Genomic DNA, 20,346 nt, shown 5'->3' with positions numbered 1-20,346 from the left:
CACACACACAGACATACAAATAAATACACAGCGATCAAAACATAACCTTCCGCTTTTGCGAAGGTAATAATGTCCCACTTCCCCCAAGGCGTTTTTCCTGCAGCGATAACGTGTTTAAATAGCTTATCGTTATAATGGCGTTTCTGTGGGAGCAACGACTTCTACAGGAAGTAAAAATTTCATAAACCACAAACACGTATGCTTAGCTTTTTAAACAGTCGCTAATGCTCTTTATAACACTAAATGAAGAAATTTGGAGGAATCCCGACATCCGTGAAGTAAGGTTTACTTACAGAACTGAGCGAAGATGTATTGTACTCTATATAACCCACAATTGTTGGGTTAATAACATGGCCCTTTCTGCCGCTACCGTGGCATTTTTCGTAGCGAACTTTTGAAACTCACTCATGTTGTTTGATACTTAACTGAAAGGGAGGAAGACCAGGGTGTGCTCATTTACCAAGCAGCTAGCTTGCGCTTGCCAAGCCAGCCGTTCTTTAACGGTTTTGAATGCAATGCTTGCTCGAATGCTTAAACCACTTGGCGATCTCTCGACAAGAAACTTGGTAAATGAACACACACCCAATGTTCTTGAGACCCGACCATAGATCGACTGTAATCTATATACCTCACAGAGGAATAACCCTTCTTGCCGCTCCCGTAGTGTGCGGGTGTACTAGTAACATTAAACAAATTTAGATGAATCCAGACATCCGTGAGGTATGTTTTACTTACAGAACTGAGGGAAGATCAACTGTAATGTAGATTATACCCCACAAGGGTTGGACACGTACCATTTTGTTGGAAGAGACGTAATGCCGATGCTTTTGATATGTGATGGTAATTTTAACAATCGGTTTGTTTGTGTTTCACACTGAATGAAAAACATAAAGGTAGAGCATGTCGATTGTGATATATGACAGGTTCGACGATAAGTTCGGCATGAATGGCATATAAATCAAAAGGGAGGTGTGTGGAGAGTCAGCCGCCGTACCACCCTAATGACATCAGACATAATCACATCACCCTGTCATGTGATCAGATCCTCAGCTCTGATTGGTATACCTTTGAGGGGATATACATACAGACGGACAAACACTGTTCTAGACGGCTATGCCCAATGGGCTACACCATAAAAACTTTCAACGGTGCCTTAATCTCCTGTTTGAAGGTAACCGTCAACCCATTAGCAGCACAGAGCTTATGAATTTGCAGAGTTTTTAATAGAGTTCTCCAAGCTAAATAATTCCTCATTTGGCATATCCAGGATCAAATAACTCATCCTCATACGTACCAAAGTACCCATTGCCCACTGCCGCACCATTTTGGTCAGTAACGCCATTTTCGTCCATAATAACCGATCACATCCAGAGTCTCTTCCAGCCCCATTAAGCCTCTGTTCCAATGCTGCAATCTCAGCCTTTAATGATTAAATTGAGAGACTTTGCCTTTTAATAGTATTGTCCTGTGGACGACTCTATTAAGACAGAGCGTCCACGGATAGCAATCAAGCTTAATGAGGCGTTTCCAATTCAATGGCGGATCATATGCGAGCAGGGGGGTTTGTGGGAGAATGCCGCTTACCTTCACGGCCCCACGCAATCTTCAACCTGCGAAAAGTAACTCACAAACGAAAACGGAATTAAAGTTGTTCCGGAAAATAATACAAGGGTTTATTTAATAAATATCGGGACAGGAAAAGAATGTGCCGGTAATAACTAAACCCCCCAGTGAGCGCTCTTACACATGGACTTCAAACTACACAACAAATGGGAGAATGAATAAAATAAAACGTCGTGTTTGTGTGTGCGAGCTTATCTGTCGAGTCAGCTTCCGAGCTCGTCATCCGACCACAGCTCCGGCGGGCGTGGACCACTCGGGTGTTGGCGCAAACACCGGCCTCGCTGCACGGTCCGTCCAACGCCACACAGCACAGCACTTGCACGCGGGCACCCAGAGAGGATGATCGTCGGCGCCCCACCGTCTCTCCAACGTCCACCAAGCGAAACTCCAACCGGTAACAAAAGGCAAACAGGGAAGAGGTCCAAGCAGGAAGAAAGCCAAAATGAGAAGAACCAATGCAAACGGATAGTCCAGAGCAAGAGGGCCAAGGGAAGAGACGAAAATGCCGGTCAGTGAGGTTTTACTGCTCGGTCTCTGACATCAGGTCTCTCTCTCTCCCAATCAGTTCGTCGTTTCCTTCTGCCCTTTCGCGCCTTCCTCACGTCCTGGTGTTTTTCCTCCAATCAGCGCGTCGCTTGTTGGTAGTTCGTTTGCACTCTCCGCACTGATTGGCCGAGCGTCTCGCCCTTTGGTGTTACGTCATCGTGTGACACGTCATTGTCGGTGGCCAATCAGTGTGGCACGTCCTTCATCTTCCCTACCCTCCAATCAGCGACCTGCCTCCAACTCGCCCCTTCCCTCCTGTCAATCACGAGTTCTCCTGGGTGTGGCTCTCGGGCTGCCTGTGCGATGTTTGCGTTCATGCCGGCGTTGTACGCGGCCGCTTCCGGTCTGTTCTTCCGTAAGTCGTTGTAAGGGGGGATTTAATTAATGTGGTGCACTATTGGGGCTAACTAATGTATAAGAGTGCGTTGCCATACGGGACACCGGGATGATCACAGGTTTCACATACTGGGGAGTTCGCCTAATCCCTATTCTACCGATCACCCGATCATCCTCGTATGATCACAGGTATACACTTAATCTGACAAATCGGGCTAACAGAACTTATTACATCGAGATTCTCTATCACGACAGTCAGGCACCTACCTATGCAGATTTACCTAAATCTATATATGCCCCTACCCAACCGACATAACAGTATACAGGCTATACTGTTGACAAAACTATTTAACTTGGCACTTCGCAAGGTCCCACCATATGCGAAGGTTGGTATGCTCAAGCTTAGAGGACTGAATTGTTCCCCACACAGCTCGAAAGGTGCCTTTAAATTTTTTTTATCACTTAACAAACTAGTGTTGAGCGACCAATACGCGCACAACCTTTGAAGGATAACACAATGCCTTTAAAGGATAACACAGTGCCTTTAAAGGATAACAAAGCACTGCATTCTTGTGAACTAACTTGTGAAACCATTCTCTCCCACGTAATGCATATATCACGAGTTTCGCTTCGCCGAGCAGGAAATTTACAATTTGAAATCCGACATTCTTGTCAGATACAGTACACAAAATAATGGAAAGAAAAACAAAAACCAAATTTCTGGAAAATAGCTTTCAAGAGTTGAAAAAGCAGAGCCAGCCTTTGGCATCCAACATAAGCATGGAAAAGGTCCTCGGGGTGACTGCAAAAAGGACATTCATCAGATGACACGGGGTTCAGTCTTTTGAGAAACACGTTGGAAGGCAAGGAATAGTGTGCACGTCTCCGACACGTTTAGATACAGGTGACGTATACATAGAGGACCAGGTAGGAGATGATGGAACCCCTGCAGGCAAAAGCTCTTTCCAGTGGGTGGTCAGTGTGCTAATGGGGTTGGCAGAAATAACATTAAGACATTGCACGTATGGAGCAGCCTTTGTACAGGCTTGTAGAGGCTTTGTGGAAACAAAAATCAGGAAGGTCAGGGTGCATTGTACTTGCATCTTCAACATCATGCAATAGAGGCCACGATAAATTAAAAGAGTTGAACACTTTAACAATTGAATGTAGAAGTTGTCTAATTAACTGAACTGAGGTAACATTGCAAACTTCCAAAATCTGGTTAGAGGTCTGCCATCCAGAGTAAGTATGATTAACAAAGTCTCTGACAAGTGACGAAGGTGTATCGATACACCTTCCTCACAACGAAGAAACAAGGTTCGATTAAGGATTGAATGAGGGATCTACTTTGGCAGTCATGACATGTATCCTGCGTCGGAGTGGCGACCCATCCAGGATTGTGCCCAATAACCAAGGAAACTGCTTCGGCAGCCCTATGCATCGCCATAGTCATCATCATCATCATCATCATTATCATCATCATCTTTCGTACTGGAAGGAGACACTAACTGGCACTCACGCGATGTTGATAAAAGGATGGCAGCTAGGCGATGTTTATTCACTGCAGATCAAATGGAAAGAGCTCAGGGCCACACCTGAGCTTACCAGCTTGCTGCAACAAGCAAGAAGCCAGGGGCTGTAAAGAGCCTTCCCTGTACAGAAGTTGATGCATGGTGGTCAGCCGCAAAGCCAGTATTCTACTGGTAATGTCCACGAGTCCTTGACCGCCTTTTTCTTGTGGGACACTTAGAAAATCTGCTCAAAGCCGGTGCATGCCATTCCAGAAAAAATTCACAAGGATTCGCTGCAAATTAATGATTAGTGATTTGGGAGGTTGTAAGATAGCCATCCGATGCCAGAGTTTGGAAGCAGCCAAGTTTTTAATTATCAGCACCCGACCCCTAAAGACAGGAGGCTGGACAATCTTTTCCAACGATTAAGGGTGTGAGAGATTTGATCAACCAGTTGATTCAAGTTCTTTAAGGAGAAGGTCTCATTCCCAAGAAACACACCAAGATGCTTCACACCATCATACCTCCACTGCAAAGCATGAGGCAGAGAAGGTGGGACAAATAAACTGGAAAGACCAAGACACAAGGCATTACTCTTACTCCAATTGACAGTCGCAGAAGATGCCAGATTAAATTCATGTAGAACACTTGTGGGGGTAGCAATGTCAGACTGTGTGTTAACAGTCACACATGCAAGCACCTTAACAGGATGTTAAGTCCAGACAAGAGGTACCACCAAGAAAGCTTGTAGCATACATGAATCAGCAAGGGTTCAATGGAAAGGGAATACAGACACCCAGAGAGAGAGAGAGAGGGGAACCTTGTTTAATACCTTGCTGAACAGGAATGGGCGAACACAAACTGTTATTGATGTTCACGAAACTGAAATTATTGTGATACAGCAATTTAATGCAAGAAATAAAGAAAGAACCAAACCCAAACATCTTCAAAACTTCAAATAAATATGAATGGTCAACACGATCAAAGGCCTTTTCCTGATCCACAGAGTGGCCACAAAGTCCTTATGAACGCAGTTAGAATTTAGTTAGAATTTATCTGTATGCTCCCCTCTATTCTCCACACAAATTGGAATATTTCTCCATGTTCTAATGGACATCTTCCATGTTGAGGGTTGGATGTCATAAAAGCAGCCCCTGACAGCAGTTTTGAGGTCTCCAACTGTTGTTAGGTGGAGATGAGACATTTCCTCTTTCACAATGCCCCAAAGCGAGTTGTCACACGTTAAGTCCAGACTTTGAGGAGGCCACACTATCTCAGATCCATCGCCCACTGAATTTGTCCTCGAGATATTCTCTAACTGCAAGAGCATAATGTGCTGGTGCACCATCTTGTTGCAGGATAGTTGTTGCCTCGAGACCTCTCTCACGCAGTTGTGGAACAAACCACGTCTGAAGCATGTTCAAATAATCAGTGTGATTGACACTTGTATTGAAAAAATATGGCCCTATCAAGTGATCTTCTGAAATTGCTGCCCACATCATGACACGAGGATGCTGTTCAATTTCCTCATAAGAATGAGGATTTTCTTTGCACCAAAAATAAACATTCCTGGATCGATTGCTGACGTAAATAGCACACTCATCTGAAAAAATATGCTTTGCTTGATTTAATGGTGGGAAATCGCTGCAGAAGAGCCCTGCAAGCAACCTCCCGAGTGGCCAAGTCTCTATCCGAAAGCTCATTAATACATCCAGGCTTAAATGGCTTCAAACCCAGATCCTTTTTCATTATTTTTTGGCTTGTCGAGCATGGAATGCCTAACTCAGAAGATATTTTTCGAGATGATTTCAGTGGTGATCTTGAGCAGGACACTTCAATAATGTCCACATCGCGTTGATGTGATGCTGGACGACCAGAACGCTTTAAATCAAGGACACTCCCTGTTGAAAAAGCCTTCTCCCATGCCCGCATCGTGTCGCGCGTAGGACCTGGTTTATCGAACCTCTGAAATATCTTGTCCTTATGTCTTCAAAACTTGCTCCTTCTCATGCGCGGTCATGAACCCAAACACAAGTAATCAGTCTCTCTTCTATCGTGTATTCACTGGTGTCCATCATGCTGATGCCATACCTGGAAAACAAATGAGTAACAGAGGACATACTATTATGCATAGGGACTTTGTGGCCACTCTGTAGAAAGATTAGCCCAGTATTAACATTCTGACAACGACAAATCAAATCACGAACAGGAAATATATTGTTAAATATTGATCTGCCGGGAATATAATACGACTGGTCAGGAGATACGATGTGTCCAATTAAAGTCTTTAAGCGATTGGTGAGAAGCTTGGACAGGGTTTTGTAATCATCACAAAGTAGAGAGATCGGGCACCAGTTCTCAACAAGTTGAAGATTTTTTTCTTTTTTTAAAGAATTAATTAAAGGATGGCACGACTGCAGTTCAGGGGAAGTTCACCAGTTTGTATGCTTTCTCGAAATGTGATAAAAAAAAGTCCCAGCAGATCCCAGAAACTGCTGTAGAATTCCACTGGCAACCGGTCTAAACCAGGTGCCCTGTTGGTGGGCAAGGTTTTTAAAACACTAGTAAGTTCATCCAACGTTATTTCACCTTCACCAGTCAAATTATGGGCCTCAGTAAGTGAAGGCAATGAAGCAGTAAATGAATGTACGAGTATATGGCCTGGGGAAGTGTGCTTTGAAGAATAGAGGTGAGAAAAGAAATTCTTGCAAGCGACCTCACATAGAAAGCGACCATCTTGCAAGATGGTCGCTTTCTTGCACGACTTGCAAGTGATCTCAAGACATAGAAAACAGCAAGTTTAATTTCACTTGGATCTTTCAAAATCCTTCCATCAGCAGAATAACCACCTTCTTGCAAATGAGTCATTCTCATCTGAAGGAGTGCAGCCTTTGCACGTTCAGCCAATAATTCGTTCAAAAGGGCTTTCTTTTCATCCAACATCTGCCGCTGCCCATTATTATTAGACGAGGACACTTTGTTTTGCAAGTGAAGAATTTGTGTCTTCACGAGATCTATATTTACATCATGAGCCCGAATACTGTCATGAAATTTTTTGACAAAAAAAAAACTCCAATTTGAGCTTTAGCATTGTCCAACCACTGAAATAAACAAGATAACTGATACACTCCAATGTAATGAGCCCAAAGAGTCTTCAAAGAAGTAGCAAAGGATTCATTTTGAAGAAGTGTTCTGTTGAACTTCCAATAATGGCTCACCACCTTAATGAGTGGCAACTGCAAATGCATAGTAACGATGTGGTGATCGGAAAACTCAGATGAGAGAATAGAGGTGTTGAAGGTGGGGTTGAGGAAATGATCGGAAACATACAATTTATCAAGTCGAGCTAGGGACACTAAATTGTTAGAGCAGCGACACCAAGTAAATTGTTGCTGAATCGGATGTTGCAATCTCCAAATGTCAGTCAACTTGAATCTTGAGATTGAGCGAACGAGAGATCTTGTACTGGCTGCATGTGGCTTCAGCTCCATTACAATCAAGGGAGGGGGTTAGTGTGCATTTAAAATCTCCTCCAAGACATAGAAAGTGATCAGGGGATTCAAGATATGAATCAAGACAATCAAAAAAGGAAGATCTTTCAGAATTTGTACTTGGTGCATACACATCGACTATTGTGAAAAGCTGCTGACCAACGGAGAAAGTCAGGGAAGCTAATTATCCCTTCACAATTCTTTAAAGGAAACCAAAGTTAAAGGAAGAGTTTACTGAAAAAAGATGGCTATCACAGCAATTGGGCTTGATAGATTGTTAAAGAACCAATGCCCTTTAAGGAACAATTCCCACTCGGCTGAAGAACCTTCGGTAGAATGAGTTTCTTGCAATAACAACATATCAACCTTGTTACACTTGATTAGTTGTTTAACTTGCACTACGGAGAGATGTGCGACCACCGTTGATATGTAGGCCAGCAATGCATATTTTCATTTATAAAGGGTCATCGGCAGGACAACAATAGCCATGGTCTTTGAGTTCGCTCCGAGCGCGACTTAGAGAAATTTTCTTAACCGGTGACATTGAGGGTCTGCAACATTGTATCATTATTCAAGACGAATGAAATATTCTAGAACTGGAAAGTGGTCTTTAATTCTGATCCCCTTCTCCGAAAACGTTTGTGCAAGAAGGCATAAATGGCATCAGGAGAAACTGAGGAATCAACATCAAGGTTTTGAGAAAGAATATCACTGCTAGTGTCACTTAAGGCCGAGACAACAGAGGATGTTCTGTCAGACTCGTATCCCATGCTATCTGCCACAAGGTCCCACTGTTCTTCATCAACCATTTGATCAAACTAGCAACGGTATCCACCCTATGGGCAGGGCTTCAATTGGGAAGCCCAAATGAAAAGGGAAAATATCAGAAATTGAAGCTTTTTATTTTATTTCAAACGATTCATATAAACATCCGTTAAATCATATCACACGCAAATCATCAAAATCTAAATAGTACATGGCGCCCATTTTGAAAAAAGATTGAATTCTGCAAAACGGAAGCGGCCGCTACACGTCTTTCTCAGTCGCACGTTTATGTGTGAAGAGTGCACACCGAATCTGTAACACGGAAGCGGCCGCTACACCTGTTTCTCAGTCGCTTTGCACACGCTGCCATGTTACTTCGGAGCCGCACGTTTATATAGGAAGAGTTCGTCAGGAGTCGATCTACTCTCTCCTGGTACGTAGAATTTCAACAAAAGCCACATCACTTCATATCGGTAAATATTATTCCATCGTGTTTGGAAAGATTGGAAAAACAACATAGCCTATTTTACTCCAAGGGCTCCCAGGAGTTACGTTGTTAATTATGTGTTAGGGGACCCAAAATATCGTTGCGATCGGTTGAGCCGTTTTTGCGGTACCTTCGAACGGACGGACGGACATTTGGTGAATTATAGTAAGATGCTACAGGTACAACCACCTCCAGATCACAATCGGTTTGTGGCAACTGAACATGGGGGTATCATCAACTTCATGAGGGACCTCAGGTTCATTGGGCACACGGTGTAACATTTTCATTTATACTCACAGCAAGAGTACAAGGCTGCTCGTGAGATGAGTCTCTGGGAATGGGTTCAGGTAATTGTTTAACAGGTGTTTTGACAGCTTGCGAATTGGAAAGAGGCCTTTTAGGTTACACTTGATTCTCTAATTTAGTGTCAATTACCCGCTTCTGTGCATTATTCCAGGGTGACAGACCTGAAGCCATCACCAGCGTAATTTGTCTCTGCTGGATGAGCATTTTGTGAAGGAAGTAATCCCTGTCCTTCAGGTGAAGGAAAAGAATCCTGTCCTTCAGGTAGCGGGGCACTCTGATTAGACGCTCAATTAGCATCTGATGGATTATCTGGACAATCCCTTCACAGGTGTCCATGCTGATACAGATGTAACACATTTACACCTGTGTTGGTGCAAACATTTGATAATTGTAATTATCATGTTTTATTGTGAATTTAATGTTAAGATCACGATGGTTCTTGTTCAAAACCATAAATGATTTACGTTTAAATACACGTGTTTATAACGATCATCACACACCGAAAGGGAGCCATTCAAATTCGGGACAAGATGACGAAGAGCAAGCTCGATTTTATTTTTCATTTTCTACGAATTTCTACGAACTATAACTTGTACTGATGGCGAGTCAAACAGTGAAACTTAACTGTTGGAATGAACTGGAAAAAAGTGAAACGAACAGAGAAACACGACAACAAATGAAATGTAGCAGTAGGGATTTAATGAAAGTAAATGCAATACGAAAGTGGTGAAATAAAACTAAGATTCTACTTTGAGACGTCCCCACTCAGACACAAATACACAACAGGAAAAGCACCACAGTCCAACAACACACCTTCCTCACCATCGAAAAGTTCACAAAGCCCTGAAAAGTTCGCCTCACGAGTGCACCCCAGTCAGCCGCAGCTGAAAGCCAGAGATAAAGGCGACCGCCCGAGACGAAAGCCAGACCGAGAGGGAGAGAGAGTCTTTTTCTTCCTGTTTGAACCTTCTCGCTCTGACGTCACATTGACGTCACGCTGACCAATGGCCGAGCGCCATTGGATTACCCCATCTCCACAACCAATGACGAACTTTGGGGCATGGCCTGCTGGCTTTGCTTGGCGGGAGCGTCATTAAGGTGTGGCTTACTCACCGATCGAGAATGTTCAGGCTTGCAGGGGACGATTGTTGTTGTAGTTGTTGTAACAAGTGTTTTTACTGCCGGCCTTGTTGTAATTGTAAAAACATAGGGAAAACCACAGGGAGCAATCACAGATGGGGGAAAACTAACCTTAACCCTCATCTACTTACCACCTCTACACCTCCCGTGTGAAGACGCATAAACAACCTTAAGCTCCAGTTTCCCTACTTAATACATTGAGATGTCTCCTACGCATCCATGGTCCATGCTATTCCTATACAATCCTATTTTTTTATGTATAAATGTGTGTGTCATGCTAAATATAGTTAGGATTTCAGATCAATATGGATTACACAGTTGCCTTCAAATGTGAAAGAAAAATAACTGAGAAAAAACATTGTAATGACATTACAATTGCATGATGTGACATGACCAATCAACTTAGTTATGTTGTTAATGTGAAGTGATGTGTATGTTTACAGCAAACTGCTGCATCTTCCTGTGTTTCATTCATCGCTTCATGCCTGTGCTTTGGAGGTCGTCTTCTACGTTCATAGAAGGAGCTGTCAGTACTACACTACATATACTTATTTTGCTTTGAAAGGATGTGATATTTCATTTTTGGTCAAATGTGTCAAAACAACATAAAATGTTGATTTTTTTTTTTAACAAGTTCTCATTCAAATAATCTTGATTTCTGCAAACAAAGTTAGCTTTTCAGACAGTCATTTCTTTTTTTTTCTTTTTTTTACATGAACACTTGGTATTTCTAATTGAATGATGATCGTTAATTTAAAAAAAGAAATTGAGGCAAGGTTTCAAAACACCTTTCAAAAATACTATTGTGGATGATTTTGTAATCATTCTTATTTTTGAGCCCATAGTTATCCTTCTACACTTCCTTTAGATCCTGTCATCATACTTGAACAATGTGAATTTGTACTCAAGCCTCCACAATAGCTGTTCCCACATTTTGAGGCACTAACCGGGTTTTGAGACCCGCTCCTTGCACCACACCATGTGACTGTTGTTTGACCATTTTGATGAAAGACTCTGATGTTGCTCCTCTGAGATGTTAAAATTAATACACAGCGTTAAAATTAAATTAATACACAATTAATTATTACTATAATTATAATTATTAATTATACTATATTATAATTATTATCATACTATATATTTATTATACTATATTATTATATTATTATTATTATTATATTATTATTAAACTATATTATAATTATAATTATACTATATTTATAATTAATTAATTAATACATTAATTAATACAGTTAAAATTAATACACAATTAATACAAACTATACTGGTTCTGTTCTGAAGTTCCATTAACTACTTGAGCATGTTCATCATGTCACGGAAATTGAATTGGATGAAAGAGTTGCAAAAGAAATACGAGATGTACATAGATTACCTTACCCACGTAGTCTTGAGAAAAAGGGACATGGGAAGGTTCTCTTAAACTCTTACCCATTATGTTTCTGAGCATGTTCGATATTTCCTTTGAGTCGCCATTTTGACTGAATCTCACTATTCCCCATTTCTGAGAGAATGAGCGGCATATTTGACTGGTCGAGATGACGTAAAATGGTGTATAATATTTTGCCCAAGTACTGTTAAATAAAGGGTTTTAGAATGCCAACAAGGTGATTTGTGTTCTACAGTGTTCAAGTGCGTATACACTACCAGTCAAAAGTTTGAGAACACCTCGATTTTTCCAGTTTTTATTTAAATTTACGCAGTTTAATGTCTCAATGTACTCTGAAATTAAGCATAGAACAAATAAACAATTGGAGATAAAAAAAAGAAATCATAGAATCATTTTGTTTAACAAAATTTAATTTAAAATTTTGACTCACCAAAGTTGCCACCTTTTGCAGATATAACTGCCGAACACACTCGTGGCATTCTTTCTCCAATGGAAATCAAATATTGTTTGGGAAGTTCTTCCCAACACTGTTGCAGAAGTTCCCACAAATGTGTTGCACTTGTAGGTTGCTTTGCTTTCACCCTTCTGTCCAGTTCATCCAAACCAGCTCGATGGGGTTCAAGTCTGGAGACTGTGCTGGCCATTCCATGATTTGAAGCCTACCGTCTTGTTCTTTTCCTCGAAGGTAGTTTTGACATAGCCTGGAGGTGTGTTTAGGGTCATTATCTTGTTGTAGGATGAACCCCTGACCAACTAGGTGTATACCAGAGCGTATTGCATGGCGCAGCAAAATGCTGTGGTAGCCCTTTTAGTTCAGGGTGCCAGTCACTCTGTGCAAGTCGCCGACTCTGGATCCTGCAAAAGAGCCCCAGACCATCATGCCTCCTCCTCCATGTTTGACAGTTGGTGTCACACACTGAGGAACCATCCTTTCACCTACTCGACGGCATACAAAAACCCTGCGTGATGAACCAAAGATTTCAAATTTTGATTCATCGGTCCATAAGACCTTCTGCCAGTCTTCAGTAGTCCACTGGCGGTGCTTCATGGCCCAGGCAAGCCTCTTTTTCTTATTTTGCCATCTCAGCAATGGCTTTCTTACTGCCACTCGACCTGTCAAACCTGCAGCTCGAAGTCTTCTCTTCACAGTTGAAACTGAGACTTGCTTACTTCGACCAGTGTTAAGCTGTGCTTGAAGCTGTTGTCCCGTGAGCCGCCTATCACGCAAGATGTTGACTCTCAGAAACTTGTCTTCTGATACTGTTGTGGATTTGGGTCTGCCAGACGTCTTCCTGTCAGATTTCCTCCAGTTTCCAATATACTACTTCCTGCAGTGCAATATTGTCCAAATAATGCTTCAGAGGGTGTAATAACAGTCTGTTCCAATACTGCTTTTATACAGACAGGGGGTTTGTAATCAAGTAATCAGCAGAAGTTGGGACACCTGTAGGAATTGTTTGCATCAACTTTCAAGGCTTAATTTACTTACATTGCTGCAGAACAGCTGTAAGTTGTTAACCCATTACTGGTTCCCTGAAGAAGGCCTTTTTTACAATATAACTGTGCAATTTACATTATTTTCCCGTTTTTGCTAACCTAAACTGTTTTTTTTAACCTCAAGCAGTTTACTTCTTACCTTTGTACCATTTCAGGTTATTCACTGGACTTGAATTGCTTAAATTTCAATAAAAACTGGAAAAATTGAGGTGTTCTACAACTTTTGACCGGTAGTGTAACTCAATTGAAATTAAGATGTTCCTCGATCATAAACTGACGTTTGTAGTCAGACGGACAGACAAAGTGAATCAATTGCTTAACAGCAGTTTTCACCTCTTGTGTGTGAAGTAAAAATGGTCTCCTTCAATTTTTCCTTAGCATAGGTAGTTTGTTTGCTGTTGTTTCCACTTCATTTGGATAATCCTCAATGTGCAGTGCTCTCAGAAAGTATCCACACCCCTTGACTCTTTCATATTTTGTTGCCAAACGCCACCTCGAGTGGCACATCAAGAAGGATGGAGCCAAACTCCGCCTCGAGTGGAACTCTTGACTTTTTCACATGTTTCACACATCCCTAATTTAAAATTGACTAAATATACATTTTTTTGTCACCGATCCATACAAAATACCTCATAATGACAACGTGAAAATGTGTTTTTAGATATTTTTTACAAAAGAAGTGAACCAGAGGAAGGAGTAAACAGTTAAATATTGAGAAATGACAATCTCCTCTGAGAAAGTGGGCACCTCCATTGTAACAATCTTAACCATCCTCGGATTTCCCAAATAGCCAGTGCTTTCAGAAAGTATTGTCACGTCTACCCTGTAGTGAAGACCTCAGGGTGACGGATGGCCAAAACGAGCTTTAACTCCGAGACGTTTACCCCAAAATATGGCGGTGTTATTTATTTGGCACGCGCGGGGGAGGGATACCGAGGTCCTTACCTGCACAGACGGACGCGACGGGGGTTTACCCGAGCCCACAAACAAATAAACGTACAAGACAGGCATGGCAAAGAAATGCAATAAATAATGATTTAATGAAAATAATGCAGGCAATAAAAATGAATGCATGGTAAACTAAAATTCCTAAATGAGGGACCCTCCATACGGACTCATATACAGACACAGGGAGAAATAAAATAAAAGAGAATGGTGTGGTGAGGTGGCGGATACTCAGCCTGCTCCAACGAGGACAAGCACGGATGGTCCCCGATTCTCCGCGAGGGAGCGCACAGGATGGCGCGAATCGCCACGCGGCACCCTGAGCCGTGAAGCGGCGGAAACCCGTCCTCCTCCTCCGGTGGTGACACGCTCCACAAAGCTCCCCTTACGATACCGACTCTATCCTGAACCGCTCTTGCCCAGCCTTTTCTTTCACAAGCGCACACGAGCCAGGAAAATGCAACCGCCAGAGGGAGAGCAATATGCGACCATCCGCCACGCGGCCAGCACCAGAGAGAGAGAAAATTGTGGGAGGTTTGCTTTTTCTTCCTCCGTTCTTCAAGGTTCCCTCTGACGTCACGCTTGCTCCAATCACCCCATGACTCCTCAACCAATCCTCATTCGGGGCGTGACCTCACAGCCATTCTTGACGCCCATCGAGAATGTTTGGCTGGGCGGGATCGTAATGTCTGGGTACTATCGGCGATTATGGTGGTTGTAATTATGCGCCAATTGCATGGTTGGCCGAGTGAGTGTTATAAGAATAAAGGGAAACATCACAAGGGCAATTACACACTGGGGATTATTCTTAAGCCCTGCCTAATTAGCATAGCTCCACCCCTTGTATGGAGACGCACAAACGCTTACACGGACATTCGGCCTAACGGCCTCCCTACTTGGTTACATGAAGGTGGGCTTCTTCTACGTGTCATCTAAGCATTCTAAACCTACACAATTCTATCTGGACTAAGGTATTTCGTTACCTACCCCCACACACGTAAAAGTATTCACACCCATTGACATTTTCATTTTTTTTATTTTTTTTTGTTTTTGTTGTTGTATACTGAATCGAGGCTCGTGAAAGAGCTAACATTTATTTCACAAACAAATCAACCAGACAAACAAATTATATAAAAAGAGGGAGCGGAAGACAAGATGGGGAGAGAAGGGGAAGCACACAAACAACATTTGAGAGCAGGGAGATGTGTGGGAGGGAGAGGGCTTGGGGGGAGGAGGCGTGGGAAGGGGGGGTGGGGGGGAGAAGTATAAAACACAAGGACACCAAAGACTTCCAGGACAAAAGTTGGTATTTCAAAAAAGTGGATTTGGGGTGAAATTAGCGGGGGTAGAAAAGATCAAGGTTTTGGATGGGGGAAGATAAGAGATGGTGGTGAACAGCTGTTTTGAAGACCTGGAGGGAAGAATGAGATTGAAGAGTGCATGGAAGGTGGTTCCATAGGTGGGGAAAAGAGGAATAAATAAATTGAGGTGAGCAGTGGTTCTGGATTTGGGCAGTTTCACAATGCAGGGGGTTGCTCCTGGACTGTGTGTGTCCTGCAGATACCTGAGGGGGGGGGGGGATAAAGCACGCAGAGGACAGAGGGTGTAAGTCTTGACAAGGCTCCACCAGGTTTTATAGGAGGGATACAAGTTTAAAAACTCATTCTTGAGATTGGACAGAGGTTGTTTTCTGGCTCTCCAGAATATACACACTTGTTGCGAGCTTTGTGGAATGATCTGAAGTTGTCTTCAGTTGGATTTGTCTTCCACGAGGAGAATGCAAGTTGTTTTAAAGCAACTGCCTCACCACAGGATACAGAGTACCAAAGATGGGTAAGATAACTGAAGACGATATGGGATTAATGTGTGCATAAGAGAGCAGCTTTTCTGGAAGAATTCCCAAGCTGAATTAATATCAGTGGTGGTGGATATCGGAGACCAGTCCTGACGTGTTATATATATATATATATATATATATATATATATATATATATATATATATATATATATATATATATATATATATATATGATTTTTTTCTTTTTTAAGCGCGATACACGAAGCGCGTATGTAGAAGCAGGTCACATGTTATGAACCATGAATACGTGGAACCCGCGAATGTTGGGACAGCAAATGTCGAGGTCCGACTGCTTCCTCCACTGTTCTTGGTGGTCGACACTCGATATACACTGGATTATGTGTGATGAAAATCATATATCTGTGCTACCTTCCTCATTTTTCATGATTGGCAACGTCACTTTAAGTACCTTGCTCATCTCTGACTCAATAAGCTTTTGGTTTGAACTCTGGAATTTCTGCATTCTAAAAAGTGTTTAGCTTGAGCCTAAACTTGTGTAACTCATGGACCTAAAACCAACTTTCTTGTTCACACCCATTTGGGCATCTAAAATATCCAATTGTATCTTTCAAAAATGCAGCAAGCCAAGAGGCTGGCACTCTTGGGCCAATAGGCCGGCACCCTTGCAAAATTATCCTTGTATGTATGTTTGCCCACTTGTAACTCAATGTTACATAAACAAATTAAGTAAATGGGTAGATTAAGTATTTACACTGAGACAAATACAATACACTGAGCTTTCATTCATCATGGGTTCGGATGTGAAAGCTTTACAGGCCAGCTGATATTTTCAATGTCCTCCCCCCTCCCGCCCCTTTTTTCCAATCACTACCATTCTCAGCCAATTACAGTTTGGAGAGCATTTTATTTCCCTGGGTGTTGGAAGTACTCAAACTCACACCATACGATTTCTACAAGGTGCTAGAGAGCTTTGTGAGGGCTGAACCTGCTCTCCCCGGGGCAGTTGTACAACATCTCCAGCGCTGTGAGCACTCCATACTCGACTCTCTCGCCTGGATCACTGTGAGTTGGGCTGTAATGTTGAATTTAACTGCAACTTTTGTATCAGAAGAGTGCATTGGGATCATCATATAGTGATCGGTTATCATGCTTGTTAGTTTATTGTGTGTTAACGCGAGTGTTTCACACGAATATTTGCTGTATCGTGAAAAAGATGCATAATTTAATGTCGATCTTTATAGTGAAGAGCCTGAATAAATGTAGAGACAAAACTAGCATTCTCCAGCCATAAGTTGTCCTTATGAGAAAATACTTTTTCTTTCCTTTTTTTATGCCTCCGCTGATGAAGTGCCGGAGGCGTTATGTTTTCGGGTTCTCCGTCCAGCTGTCCGTCCATGATAAGTTTTCGTTACCGCTATAACTGTACAACAGCTGAAGGGATCGATAACTTAAGAACGGCTGAAGTCAAACTTGGTAGAGGTATGTGATGTCAAGATGAACTGATTCGATTTTGGGGTCAAGAGGTCAAAGGTCTCTTGAGGTAAAAAAAATTCTGTTACCGAGCTAACTTGTGAACCAGTGATGAGATTTTGACGAAACTTTGTATATATCTTGGGTAAAATGCCAGGGGCATAGAAAAGGCCCCTTTATATGGAATGTGGCATGTGGCAAACTATAGAAGAGAAGGGACATTCTTGGAAAAAATGCCAGGGGCATATAAAAGGCCCCTTTATATGGTATGTGCCATGTGGCAAACTATAGAAAAGAAGGGGCATTCCATTGCTTATAGAAAATGCCAAATAGAAAATATGGGAATTTCAAAAAATCTCATGTGCATGCTGGATTACCATTGTCTTCTTAGGAGGAGCCAAGTAATGCTCTAGAAAAGTTCATAAAAAGGGCACCCTACATGTGGCAAATAAAATACCCTCGGACCCCGCTATTCGCGGGGGATACGTTCCTTGAAAATCCGTCAAACCGCGAATAGCAGGGCATTGCTTCGATGGAAAAAGGGGGGATAGGTTCCTTAGTCGCGAAAATCCGTGAATAGAGAAGACCAAACTGCGAATGGTGAGGCAACATGGAACATGGGCGCGAATAAGAAAAAAAACTCCGCGAATAAAATAAAAAAACTCCGCGAATTCGCGGAACACGGCTGCGAACAGAAAAAAAAATCACGATTTCACAGGACACTTTTCCGTGAATAAACAAACAGGTCATATTTTATCACCCGCAAATAAGCGGAACCTGTGAATAGGGGAACCGCAAATAGCGGGGTTGACAGCACATTTACTTCTTCATGCAGCTGTATGAATCAAATTGGCGTTCCTTTATATAAACCTTTCTAGAGCATTACTTGGTTCCTCGTAAGAACACAAGGGTAGTCCAGCATGCACACAGGATTTTTTGAATGTCCCTTATTTTCTATTGTTTGGCATTTTCTACAAGCTACGGAATGTCCCTTCTTTTCTATACTTTGCCACATGGCACATACCATATAAAAGGGCCTTTTCTATGCCCCCGGCATTTCCCCCAAGAATACACATATAACTGTATGGCTATTCAGTCTGTTCTTATTGAGATTGTTATTGTATTCAATGTGGTTGTTAAGGCGTTAACGACTTAATATTATCGCAGTAATCGTGATAATCAGGCACATTATTGTGATTTAGGTTCTTCCATTATCGCCCATGCAAGCATGATGATGATGCCCAAGTCCAACATATATATGTAAATGTATATATATATATATATATATATATATATATATATATATATATATATATATATATATGTATCCAGTGCATTCAGAAAGTATTCAGACCCCTTCACTTTTTTCACATTTTGTTATGTTGCAGCCTTATGCTGAAATCGTTTAAATTCATTTTTTCCCTCATCAATCTACACTCAATACCCCATAATGACAAAGAGAAAACAGTATTTTAGAAAGTTTTGCAAATTTATTAAAAAGAAAAACTGAAATATCACATTTACATAAGTATTCAGACCCTTTGCTATGACACTTGAAATTTAGCTCAGATGCCTCCCATTTCTCTTGATCATATTTGAGATGTTTCTACACCTTGATTGGAGTCCACCTGTGGTAAATTCAATTGATTGGACATGATTTGGAATGGCACACACCTGTCTATATAAGGTTTCACAGCTGACAATGCATATCAGAGCAAAAACCAAGCCATGAGGTCGAAGGAACTGCCTGCAGAGCTCAGAGACAGGATTGTGTCGAGGCACAGATCTGGGGACGCCTACAAAAACATTTCTGCTGCATTGAAGGTTCCCAAGTGCACAGTGGCCTCCATAATTCTTAAATGGAAGAAGTTTGGAACAACCGGGACTCTTCCTAGAGCTGGCCGCCCGGCCAAACTGAGCAATCGGGGGAGAAGGGCCTTGGTAAGAGAGGTGACCAAGAACCCGATGGTCACTGGCTGAGCTCCAGATATCCTGTGTGGAGATGGGAGGGATAACCATCACTGCAACACACCACCGATCAAGGCTTTATGGCAGAGTGGCCAGACGGAAGCCAAACAGTTCGATCTTGGTTTCATCAGACCACAGAATCTTGTTTCTCACAGTCTGAGAGTGCTTTGGTGCTTTTTTGCAAACTCCAAAGGGGCTTTCATGTGTCTTTCATTGAGGAGAGGCTTCTGTCTGGCCACTCTGCCATAAAGCCCAGATCGGTGGAGTGTTGCAGTGATGGTATATAGCATTAAAATATTCTACAGGAGGAGGCCCTTCTATGGTGAAAATGTCATGTCAATCGGACCAACGGTGGCCGAGAAAATTAATTTTGAAAATGCTGACATGTACGGCACACGTACGTAACTGAATGCTTAACCCTGCTTTCCGCTTCGCGAGCGCATGGTAATGATCATTTTCACCTTACTTTTTACTTTTCAACCAAACCATAAAAGTGATATACAGTCACGTGAAAAACTAAGTACACCCTCATGTAAAGTTTTGACTTTTTCAACATATTTCAACACACAGCCATTTGATCTTCATTTCAACAATATTGATAGATAAAGGTGATATTGAAGAGCCGGGCTCTTGCTTGAGACGGACGAAGTGACGGGCAAGACACAAACTCGTCCGAGAAGATGTTTATTGTAAAAACCAACTCGGGAACTCTGAAAAGCCCGTTTATCGGGCTGCATATATATCCAAAACCAGAAAGCATAACCGAAACCGAAACCGAAAGCCACGCCTCTCAGGCGAGGCGTGTTTCGGTCGTCACGTGACCAACAGGTGCAAAGGATTATAACCGCACGCGCGGCACGCTTTGGTGGTCACGTGACCAGCCACCCCGGCGCCGAGGTTGTCCGCCGGTGACGTCACCGGCTGGAGCAAGGAGATTCTGCTGCTGGTCTCGCTTGGGGGACCCATGGGTCGCTACACACGCCCCCCCCCCCCCAGAATGGACTTGATCCAGGAAGGTCAACCTGAGGGGGGTC

At 42.4% G+C, this 20,346-nt stretch overlaps 1 protein-coding gene across 1 annotated transcript in view; it reads left to right on the top strand.

Moving 5' to 3' along the window:
- RB1 (RB transcriptional corepressor 1) overlaps positions 1-20,346 on the top strand; it is a 286,072-nt gene that overhangs the window by 98,037 nt on the left and 167,689 nt on the right. The window contains exons 8-9 of the mRNA XM_068111807.2: positions 10,649-10,731; positions 16,755-16,936. Coding sequence (XP_067967908.2) covers positions 10,649-10,731; positions 16,755-16,936 — 265 coding nt within the window. The remainder of the gene's footprint in view (positions 1-10,648; positions 10,732-16,754; positions 16,937-20,346) is intronic.

Source organism: Myxine glutinosa, chromosome 4, assembly GCF_964187855.1.
Source record: "Myxine glutinosa chromosome 4, kmMyxGlut1.1, whole genome shotgun sequence".
NCBI lineage: Eukaryota > Metazoa > Chordata > Myxini > Myxiniformes > Myxinidae > Myxine > Myxine glutinosa.
This window is presented reverse-complemented; position numbering and strand designations above follow the sequence as displayed.